At 44.9% G+C, this 11,915-nt stretch overlaps 1 protein-coding gene across 1 annotated transcript; it reads right to left on the reverse strand.

The window, feature by feature from the left end:
• Positions 1 to 238: 238 nt before the first annotated feature.
• LOC128935272 (mycocerosic acid synthase-like) lies at positions 239 to 11,485 on the reverse strand. Its single transcript, XM_054273465.1, has 6 exons — positions 11,371 to 11,485; positions 10,498 to 10,651; positions 9,382 to 9,542; positions 6,361 to 6,564; positions 6,076 to 6,257; positions 239 to 5,794 (listed from the first exon to the last, which is right to left on the reverse strand). The coding sequence occupies exons 1-6, from the start codon at positions 11,483 to 11,485 to the stop codon at positions 239 to 241; spliced, it is 6,372 nt and encodes a 2,123-aa protein (XP_054129440.1).
• Between the last annotated feature and the right edge of the window lie 430 nt (positions 11,486 to 11,915).

Here is an 11,915-nt window from a genome sequence, read left to right on the forward strand (position 1 = left end):
TTATTTCCAGTTAAAACTATTGAAAATTAAAGTAAAATACATTTAAAGTAAAAAGTCAAACAACTGACTGAAATTAATACGGCTAGCGGAATAATGGCAGAAGAACCTGGGGCGGGTTTTCTGAGCCAGTGCAGATGAGTACATTCAGCATCACCAAACATTCTGCAATTACACATTCTGACATGCTGCAAAGGGCTGAGTATTGTCAAAGTTACACAATTCCTGACTGGGGAGATTCCTATAGCCAGCTCCCATTTTCTGCACTTTCAATCACAGCATTCTTCTTTCCAGCTGTTCCATCTGCATCGCTTGTTTCTTCGAACACCGCCACTAAACTTGACAGAGTTGTGTGAGGATCAAGCAGTTTCACAACGGGTATGTCCACCTTTCTCTCCCGAAAGACACGGTTCTGAATTGTCATGGCCAACATAGAGTCCATGCCCAAAGACGAAAGTGGCGTATCCATGGTTAGTTCATCTGCATTCACTCCTGTGAGGTCACTCACCAGTGAGGTGATGTAGTCCTCAGATTTGAGAAAGGCAGTCTCAGGGACTTCAGCTTCCTCAGCTGTTTCCATCTTGTTCATGTAATCTTCTGACATAAGTGTTACAAAGCGACTTTTGAGAGAAATAATCTGACGAAAAACATGATGATACAAAGTGTGAAAGTTCAATTTGGCAACAGATTGCTGCGGGTTGTTTATAAGTAAGGTCTTCCTGAGATAGTCATGAATTTCATGCACTTGCAGAATGTCTACGCCCTTGGATTCCAGAATGCTCTGAATGAGGTCTTGGTTGAGCAGAATGCCGAGGTTCAAAGCACCCCAGTTAATGGCCTGGCCTGAGAGCCCACAGTTCCTCCTGTAGAGGCAGAAGAGATCCAGGAAAGAGTTTGCAGCTGCATAGTTTGTCTGGGTGGCATTGCCCAGAAAGGAAGCAACAGAGGAGTAGCACACAAAGTAGTCAAGCTCCTGGTCTCTGGTAGCCCAGTGAAGATTTAGGGTCCCTGCTACTTTTGGGCTCAGCACTTTGTGGAAGTCAGCCAGCTTCAGCACTTCAAGGTGGCCGTCGTGTATAGCAACAGCACTTTGGAACACCCCTTTGATGGGACTCCCCACAAAGGTGGTGGCAATGGACTGGAAAGCTTTCTCAACATCGCTGCTCAAAGTCACATCACACTGCACAGACACTACTTTGCTCCCTTTGTACTGCTGCTGCAAAGCCCTTAACTCTTCTTGCTTCTCACTGCTGGGAATTCTCCTGGACAGAATTGCAATACACCCTCCCCCGTTCTCAGCTATGAATTTCACTGTTTCAAAGCCAAGTCCAGTGAGCCCCCCAACTACTACATAAACAGCATTCTGCTTGAACAGCTGCTTCTGGGGCTCGTACAATGGGATATCTGAAAGCACACTGATGTCCTTCTGCCTTCTCAGGACAGCAAGGGGGACAGAAGTGCAGGTGAAATAGGACATCACAGAATTTAGCCCTTCAAAATTCTCAGTCTGCTGAAAAACAGAACCTGAGAGATTTCTAAACCATTTCATATCCATGGAACTGATCCAGGCATGTACGGTCTTCTGCACTTCCTTTAGAGGTGCTTTCTGGAAAAGGCGGGCAACGGCAAGGATATGAAAGCTGACGTTTTCATGATCAATTTCACTGACATTCTGGATGCATTCTGACTGTTGCCTGCCACACACGATCACCACATCTTTAAGAAAGGACATGTGGGCCAGGTCCTCCTGAGACAGTCTGTTGACTGGAGGAAGAATAACAAGGGCACTGCACAGGTTTATATACTGCAACACGTTAGGAGTGGGCTTTGCAAGGACTGTTCTCCAACCCATCTCTTCTGCTGCTGCAGAAAGCACGTGGCACAGAACTGAGGATGGCTCTGTAGTAATAATACCCAATGTTCTGCCATGTTTTCCTTTGGGTAACCTCTGAGTGAAGATTTCCCATGCAATGATGAAGTATGACACACAAGGGACATTCTGGAGGAATGGGAATTTCCTTGCATGGAAACAAACTGTTCCTGGAATCTGAACTCTGGATGATGCAGCAGTGGGATAACATGAAACCACGTGATCTCCCACTTTCACTTTTTTCACATCACTGCCTGTTGCAGTGACTGTGCCACTGAAATCAAGTGCTAGAAGCCTGTGTCTGTCCCCTGCCTGGGAGTTCCAATACAGTGTATTACCAAAGTTACAGCTAGAAACACTAATGGGAAAATAATCTTCTGAGTGCAAGCAAATTTTATCCACTTGAATTTCAACACTCTGTTTGTCAAGCTGAGTTGCAGTGCCACTGGATAATTCCCCAGACAAGTCTTTTGCTGTGTAGGGATCAGAAGTGTACAAAGTGAATGATTGTGATTTCTGGAGTGATCTTACGGGTTGGATGTAATCTGCATCTACAAAAGGTGTGCGTCTGATTTCGGACACATAAATTCTTCCCTGGCTGATGCAGACTTCTGGATAGTCCCCACCTTTGTACTTGATAAGAACATCTGCTAACACTGAGATGTCCAGGGAAGTGGAGGAGCTGAGGTCAATCAACTGAAATGTGATTTCTGGAACTTCAACAATACACGTTCTGGTCATGCCATACAATGCAAACCCACAGTTAATGTGGTCCACATATCTCTCTGTTGTTCTGTAGGTGATCACTCTGATGGAGCAGCGAGACCTCTTCTCTCTTAGTGCCACCACTACCTGGCGATAGGCTTCGCAGCACTTTGCCAACTGATCTACTGCTTTCCTCGAGGAATCTTCATTCAACTTTTGGATTCCCCAGAGGAAGAGAATTTCATCGTAATCCTTAACCTCTGCTCTCATTTTGTTCTGTGCATCGCTTTCCACGAGGCAATCCCAGCCTTCATACATAACATATGTCGAAGCAGGATGCAAGTGTTTTTTGAGCTGCTCAGCTATCCCAAATTTGTCTGCAAACACAAGGACTCTGGGCTTAAACCCCAGATGTCCAATTGTCTGTGAAAGAGAGACTTCTTTCCATTTGTTTTGAAACAGAAACTCATTATCTCTGGAAGACGATTCCCTCATGAAAGTGATGGCAACGCGCTTGAGCTCGGCCAAAACAGAGCCGTGTTTGTCCACAAAGCACCCACAGACCTCAAGGCAGTTCCCAGTGGATTTGCTCATTCTCATGTATATCATCATTTCCTCCTGTAGCGGGCGGAGCACCACCAGGCTGCCTATCCCTGAAGGAAAGCCTGCTCTGGAGTGGAGCGTCCTTGAGGTCAGGACAGCAGTCATCTGCAGAAAGCAGTCGAGCAGCACTGGGTGGATACAGTAGCTGTACATGTCTCTGGCGGTCTCCTCATTCACCTTTATGCTTGTTATAGCTTCCTTTAGCTCCTGGCAATAATGCACATCACTGAGCTGCCTGAATATGGAGCCATACTGAAAGCCAACCTGAGACAGTGCTTCATAAAGCTCCTCTCTGCTAATCACTGACTTGCATCTTTGATAGATGGCTTGCAAGGAGATGCTGCTTTCTTCCACCACACCTTCAAGGCCCTTGGCCACTTGGCCAGCAGCATAAACTGCATTGGAGGAAGAGAGAACCTCAAAGGTTGTCATGGCTTTATGCGGACTCAGCTTGATACTCAGCACTTGGGAATTCTGTGTAAGAACACACGGTGCAGAAAAACTGATACTCAGCTGGCAAGTGCTCAGAGGCACTTTGGGTTCTGAGCTGCTCATCACAGAGGCCAGACCAAGCTCCACATAGAAAGCACCAGGGACTAAGGCCACCCCATTGTTCTTGTGCTCATATAAGTACGGTGTCGTCTCCTGGGACACCAGGCAGCCAAACTCCAAGTTGTCACTGTTTATGCCGTAAATCAAAGAATGACTGGCGCTGACACCGCTTCGGCTTGCATTTTGAGGGATATCCAGGCTCATGAGTTTTTGGCGATCAAATTGATATCGCGGAATGGCCACAGGAACACTTTGATACCCATTATAAAAGTGCTGCCAGTTGGGATTAAATCCCAGTTCAAACAGATTTCCTACCAGGGTGAAGAGCGTCTGATATTCTGCATCTGTTTGCAAAGAGGACAAGACCTTTGTGCCTTTCCCTAGCGTTTCTTTTATGCTTCGCTGCAGTGCTCGGTGAGGACTTATTTCCACAAACACCACGTTTTCCCTGCCTCTGGCTGCAGTTTGGATGGCTCGTGTGAAAGCAACAGGCTCACGAGTATGCTGTGCCCAGAATTTGCCCTGAGAAAAGTCATTTTCAGATGCAGCCACGCCAGTCAGTGTTGAAATCACTTCCATTTCCCCCTTCTGCTTTTCCAAAGGCTCTATCTGCTCCTCCAGCTCCCCGAGTATCATATCCATGCTGGGGCTGTGGTACGCAGCTGGAACATTTAAAACATGAAGAAAGATGTTCCTCTGTCTGAAAGCTTCAGCTAACTCTCTCCGGACAGCTTCCACAGCCTCTACGCTCCCAGACAAGGTGCAGGAAATGGGGCTGTTGAAAGCAGCAATGCACACCTTTCCTGAGTAGGGGTGCAGGCGTTCAGCAATCTCTTCAACGGGGATGTTTCCAACCACCAGCATTCTGCCGCTGGGAGTCTTTGCCTGCAGCCTGCTCCGGTGATAAATCACTTTGACAGCATCTGCCAGGGACAGGTACCCAGCAATGTGTGCAGCAGCAACTTCCCCCACCGAGTGGCCAACAACAGCAACAGGTTTGATACCCCAGTGCTTCAGGAGGGAAGCTACAGCAACCTGCAGGGCAAACAGCAAGGGCTGACAAAGCTCTGGATTCAACAAGTCCTTTGGGCTATGATTTCTTGCTGGCAGGAGGCTGATGGCAGCGTGCTGCTGAAAAAGGTCTTCTATTTCCTTACACTTCTCTCTGAACACCGGCTCTGAGCTCAGCAGTGCCTCACTGAACTCCTTCAGCGTGACGCCGTTGCCGCAGAACACAAACACCAGCTGTGGTTCCGCTTTGGATATGGCAGGTTCCGTGCTCGCTGCCAACCTCAGCTCTTGCTGCAAGTGTTGGAGGGAATTTGTGACAAATGCTTTTCGGTACCTGTAGCTGGCGTGGCTTCTTCTGCAGGCAGAGGTATAGGCCAGGCTTGGGAGAGTTACGGAGTTCCTTGCGCTCAGCTGCTCAGCTGTGTCGGCCATTGTCATCTGAAGGGACTTAGGGGATGCTGCTGACAGCAGAACTAATTCCAGGGGCTTCTTAAAGGCAGGAAGAGGCTCTGGCTGCTTCACCTGCCTGACTACAACATGAGCATTGGTTCCTCCAAATCCAAAGCAGTTGACGCCAGCTACTCTTCCATACTCACTGGATTCTTCCCAGGGCTCTACAGCTGTGGCAACAGCAAGGTTTAATTTCTCCGTATCGATGCTGCTCATCTCCTTTGAGTAATGCAAGGATGGAACAATCTTCCCATGATGCATCATCAGGAGCACTTTGATTAACCCGGCTGCTCCAGCAGCTGATTCAGTGTGTCCAATATTTCCTTTCACTGAACCGATTTTCAGAATGGAAACTTGGGAAGACCTCTTTTTGCTAATGACATTACCCAGGCTTTCAGCTTCTGTAGGATCTCCAGCAGCAGTTCCTGTGCCATGGGCTTCAATGTACTGCACAACTGAGGGATCAACACGACTTCCATAAATGCTATGCAGTAACTTCTCTTGCTCTATTTGAGATGGTCTCGTGATTGGAGTTATGGACCTGCCATTTTGATTGACTGCACTGATGTTTATCACACCCCAGATTTTGCTGTAGTCTTCCTTTGCCTGTTCCATGAAAAGTTAAGTTGTCTTTAATAAACTCATGCTTTTTCTGTAGACAACAAAACAACACAACAAAGCCAAGAACAACCAGAATATGATGCTAACTTCTAAATGTGAGTTCCTTTCCCTATGTTAGGGAAAGTTGATAAATTCAAAAGACATGCTTCATTAATCTTAAACTTAGATTGGAAGAACTTCTCTGGAATAGTCATTATTAGAGCTGAAGACACAAAATTCAGGCAAGCAACCAGTCTTACTTCAGGCTGCTTCACAAAAAATCTTACCTTTTTCAATGGTTTGAGGAAAACAACACCACAGCCTTCTCCCCTTCCATAGCCATCTGCTTTTTTGGAGAAGGGTTTGCTTATGCCCTCTGGAGAGATCATTCTGGCTTTACTGAGAGACACAAAGGTGCGGGGGTCAATGATGCAGTTCACCCCACCACAGATTGCTGCCTCACAGTCTCCTGGAGTCAAACAGAAACATATTCATGTTAAGATGGCCCTGGTGATAGACAGAAATTTTAGGAATTCTGACTTTGTTGTCCAGCACCTCTTCAGTCCCATTACCTGATTTAATGGCTCGCAAGGCATAGTGCAGAGCAAAAAGAAAAGACGAACACGCAGTGTCGACAGTCAGAGATGGTCCAGTCAGATTAAATGTGAAAGAGACCCTGTTGGCAGCAATGCTCATTGCTGTTCCAGTACCATCATAATGATTTATTTCATTCACTGCTCTGCTGGCCATGATTTCATAGTCTCGATTCATGAGGCCTGGAAAACATCAGATACATGTCAAATTAACCCAAGACAACAATAGGCATGTACAGCTCAAAACCTGGTGGTGTGATTTCGTTTTCAGTGTTTAGATGAAACCCTATGGCATCAGTTCTCCTGTCATGAAGCTTTGCTCCAACACAAGTCAAAGGGAAAAGTCACCGCAATTTCCCTTAGACTCAGCATACACAAACCTAGCTAAAACTGGAAATTCCTACCTGCCCAAGAAATGACAGGAAATTCCTACCTGCCCAGGAAATGCCCTTTCTGATGGCTCAGCTCACTCTATCATGCAGCTAAGATCTCTGGAGTCTGCTTAGACATCTGTGTCACTTTTGTGACTCAGATTGTTTTAGTTTAGCTATGACAAGATTTATCAACAAGTTACAAAGACGGTAGTTCAGACATAAATGTACAAGACACTAGCTTCATTTCCTCACATGTACCAAGTTAAAGGTCACAGCACAAACTACATCCAATACTTTGTGTTTATCTTTTTTTTCACACTTGCAACCAATAAGAAATAGTAAAGAAGAGCAGGGCCTGTGAGACCAGTTGTGTCCTCTTTCTGAGAATGCAACATTTGAAATATGGTGGATCCCCAAGTCCATAAGCACATGTGGAGAGCGCAGTAGCTCTATTCAGAGAGCAAGGAATAGTGCCTTCAATGGAAGAAGAGCATCTCTCTGACTAAAATAATCTAAAACATTTCCCCTATAGGTGCATCAAGCAAACTCCCCAGAAAACTCCTTTTTAAAGAGACACAGATTACACCAGCAATAATGTGCTGATACTCTATTATTGTCCTTTAAATATCTTTCAACAGCATCTGGTATCATCTTGTCTGTAACTTTTTGGGGAGTAACAAAGGCAGTTGGACAAGTGCACCTTGGTACCATTCTAATGTCCACAGGAGGATTTCTGCTGCTTTAATAGGATAGTAATCCCCAGAACACCTTAACCAAAATTATCCTGGAAAACAGCATATTGGGGGGAAAGTGTAGGCCTGTGTAGAAGCCCAGAAGATAAGGGGCTAATGTGTACGTGTCAAACACCGATTGCCAGATAGCCAGGGAGCCATCCAAGGATTGTCAGCAATAAGCAAGAATTGTTAAAAAAACCACAATGAGTTGGGACCATGTGGAGGTAGGGCAGCATTTCTCTGGGATAAACATCCTTGTTCTGCTCCACAGAGACACAATCACAAAATCACAGAATCAGTTAGATTGGGAAAGACCACTGACATCATTGAGTCCACCCTGTGCCCAAATAACACTTAGTTGACTAGACAATGGCATGAAGTTCCACATCCAATCTTTCCTCAAACACTTCCAGGGACGGTTAACTCCATCAGCTCTCTGAGCAAGTGATTCACATATCAAATCACCCCTTTCTGTGAAGAATTTCTCCATAATGTTCAGCCTGTAAATCCCCTGGCACAGCCAGAATCCACATCCCTTCATCCTGTCTCCAGCTGCCTGTGAAAGAGGTTGATCCCCATATCACTACACCCTCCTTTCAAGCATTTGTAGAGAGCAATAAAATCACCCCTGAGCCTCCTCTTCTCAGGCTATACACCCCCAGCTCCCTCAGCTGTTCCTCACAGGACTTGTGCTCCACACCCTTCCCCAGCTCTGATGCCTTTCTCTGGACTTACTCCAGCACCTCCACCTCCTTCCTGAACTGAGGGGCCCAGAAGTGGACACAGAACTCGACCATGTGGCCTCATCAGTGCCATACACAGTTGGAAGAATCACTGCCCTGCTCCTGTGGTGACACTATTGCTGACACAGGCCAGGATGCCACTGGCCTTCTTGGCCACCTGGGCACACACTGGCTCATGTTCAGCTGCTGACCACCAGCACCACCAGGTCCTTTTCTGCTGGGCGCTTTCCTACCACTCTACCCCCATCAACAAACAATGGGCAGCACCAGGACAGAAGCAGGAATGAAATATTGACCCAAGGTCAAGCTGGGGAGGGAGGGCATTGAGACCACCCAAGAACCCCAAAGCCTCTGATGCATTTCCAAAAAGGTCTGAAAGAAGGAACTGGACATGATAATTTGTATAGAAAGAGAGCAACCCGTCATCAGGGCAAGGAAATGTATCTATAAAAAGGTACCCCCAACAAATCTGCGGGATCCTCGAAGACCCTGGACATCTCATTTGCCAGACCAACACTGGAAGAAGGACTGGTGATCTCTTTCTCTCTCTTTTTCTCTCTTTTTCTCTCTTTTTCTCTCTTTTTCTCTCTTTTCCCTGCTTTCATTCTCTTTTTCGCTCTTTCTTTCCCTCTTTCTCTCTTCCCTTCTTTAATTCTGTTCCTTTGTTTTTTTCCTTCCACCTCACCTCTTTATCCACATCCCACTGCCATGTGCTGATGTAGCAGGTCAGGGACTAACATTCCAATTTCCATGCCAAGTGTGTAATGTACTATTAAATCTTCGTGCTTTTTTGCAGACCCAAGCAATTACACAGCTTGCGTGTTCCCTTCCCCTTAAGGGTGGAACATCACAGCCTGGCTTGGGAGTATCTTTTCTAAGAAGGCTTGGGCTGCAGATGCAGTTTCCTGCTTCCCTTCAGTGCCTGAACACAGGAAGAAGAGCACCAAAGAGAGATAGAGGTATTGTACCGTGAACTTCTAGAGTAGCCTGGTAATTCTTACCAAAAGTAACCACTAGTGCCATAGCACAGTAGCTTTAGATCTCCAGTCTAGATCCAGTGCTAGATAACATATTGAAAGGTTATGAAGGATTGCTCCAATCCTTGTGAGCTTCAAACACACTTTCTTTGACATGAAATTTTCATCTTACCAATAAAAACACCTGTTTTGGAGCCACTGATAGATTCCACAGGGACTCCTGCATCCTCCAGGGCTTTGTATGTGCACTCCATCAGTAATTTCTGTTGTGGATCCATGCGTTCTGCTTCCATATTATTAATCCCAAACAGGTGGTTGTCAAATGAATTAAATCTGAAATACACCAACCAGAATAAAATATGACAGATGTATATAAGATCCATTTACTTCTAGACCCACAGTAAACATCTTTTGCAACTTCATGAAAAGCCAGGCAGTAACTGGTGTTTTGGCCACAGTTCCCATTTATGAAATTCAGAAGAAAATGTTTATAAGCCAAAGATGCTTCATTTTATCAATGCTTCTGCATTTCAGAGTTAAGAGCCCACTCCTACCCATTTCTATTCTCATGGTTATTGCACGACTACCAACTGCATTCCTCAAACTATGAAATGTGCAGTATGAGACTCCCTCTGCAGTAATGTGGTCAGAGCTTCAACAAGTTATAAACAAAATGAAAATCTCTCCTCACTGCAAAGAATCCACCACAAAACCTGGTTTTCTAGTTTTATTTTCGTGGGGTTTTTTCAGATTATTTTCAGCAAATACAGACCAATGCTCTAAATTTAAAACCAAAAAGTAGAGGATCAGCTCAGGTCTGTTTTCAACAGATACCCATGCTTCTCTAAAAATACATTCAAAAATACTTTGTGTGTATTTATATTTAAAAGCATCTTCAAAACAGGCCCATGCTTACAAAAGACCAAGTCCAACTTTAATCTTGTATCCCAAGATCAGATTTATATGGCCTTCTATCATTTCTTGATTTCAGAGCAGGATTCAATATCTAACATGGGACTAAGCATTAAAGTATTTCTGGATTCTATGGTTCAACCCTGCCAAGTATAAATTTCAGGAGACAATAAGATTTCTTCTGTGCATGTCAACTTCTCCTTTGAATGAAGCTCTACACCCTGAGGATTTTAGGTGAATGTGCAATTCAAATAAAAGACACTTATTTTAACCTTACTGTAATTTGCTATTCTTCACCCTATCACAGCCCCTGAGCAGCTGTGCCCATAGTCAAAGTACTACAAAAGTCAGTGGTGCAGCAGGGTAACAGACTCACTCATCCAGAAGAGCAGCTCGTGTTGTACATATTTTTCCTGGCTTGTTACCATCTGCATCATACCACTCCTTGGTATTAAACCTCTCGGGGGGGATTTCTACGGTGCAGTTTTTGCCTTCCACCAGGACCTTCCAGAAATTGTCAATTCCATCTCCTGTTGTACAAAGTTTTTCAAACAGATTAAATGATATGCTCCCCCTCCCCATGCAGACTCAGAAATGCACAATCAGCAACAAGGACCTCCCACCTGTCAATCTAGGCTGCTCAAGCAGGCTTGCCACAGAAAGAAGTGATCATTCTTTAGTGAGAGGAAAATGAAAAAGTATGACTGATTCTCTCACTGCTTGTCTAAAAGCAAAGGAACCCCACAAAATCCTTAACCACCTTCTCTCTGCCATCTCAGTGCATCTACTCCACCTACTGTAATAAAGCAAGAAGCTTTCTTTTAGGAAAACCCAATCTGTTCATATTACAGGCATGGCTGATAAGAATGTCCAGCCCTTCATCTGCCCTGTTCCTATGGATTCTGCAGCGTTCTGTAACACTACACAATCACCCACCCAGTGAACACACAGAAAGTTCAAATCATCCCAGACCTATCCTGCTCATTTGTATGAGTTTCATGTGCACCTCAATGCCCTGCCCACAGCCAGCACTTCAGCTTCTTTTGTCTCTCTGTCTGTCAGCAGACAAATTTAAACTAATCCGTTTCCACCACAGCACCACCTTTCAAAAAGACCCCACAAGCAGCAAAGCAACAATCCAACTAAGGGACAAACCAACAACTGTTGGTTTCCTCCATTTCAACATTAATAAAACTCTCTGCTTTTCAATGTTCACTCTCAGCCTGCTTTGCTTTTACCCCAAAGTTACCTCCAGGAAAGTTGCATGCTATTCCAACAATAGCAACTTCATCTGCAGTCTCGATCTCCATCTCCGGGGCTGCACAAGACAGAAGCACTCTCAGTCCAGTCCTGCAATTATGCATTTACCATTGAATAAATATTAGATTAAAGCATGAACTTCCCACAAACACACAAACTTGTTCAAAACTTACTTAATCTGGAATGATCTACTGCTGGTTGTGATGACAAATGACACTTCCCACAAGAGCGCTGTACTACATTCTTCCTCTTGTCTCTACTTCCAGAGGGAATTCCCCACTTAATTCCCCAAACTCTCTCATGAACACACTCCCTTTCTACTGTTTAACCTCTGCTTACAAATGGTGAATCTTTTCAACAAATTAGATGGCAAAGACAAGCATTCTCTTTGGGGTCAAATTAAATACCCCAGGATAGAATTGACAGATGATTTCTTTTTCCTTGATTCTGAGAAAGGAACTTGTCAGAAGAAAATCAATTCAATTGACCTAATTAGAACTCACTAGGAAGCCCTGCTCTAATCCCTACAGTCCT

The sequence above is a fragment of the Melozone crissalis genome, unplaced genomic scaffold (genome assembly GCF_028551555.1).
Source record: "Melozone crissalis strain CALT ecotype California unplaced genomic scaffold, PUWL_Pcris_2 ptg000016l_1, whole genome shotgun sequence".
Lineage (NCBI taxonomy): Eukaryota > Metazoa > Chordata > Aves > Passeriformes > Passerellidae > Melozone > Melozone crissalis.

Bases quoted from the DNA above. Each gene is read 5' to 3' on its own strand.
- LOC128935272 (XM_054273465.1), bottom strand. From the start codon at position 11,485: ATGCATAATTGCAGGACTGGACTGAGAGTGCTTCTGTCTTGTGCAGCC. The intron at 6,565-9,381 runs GTAAGATGAAAA...GATGTTTTCCAG, and splicing joins CAAAACAGGTGTTTTTATTG to GCCTCATGAATCGAGACTAT. The intron at 6,258-6,360 runs GTAATGGGACTG...GTTTGACTCCAG, and splicing joins CTTGCGAGCCATTAAATCAG to GAGACTGTGAGGCAGCAATC.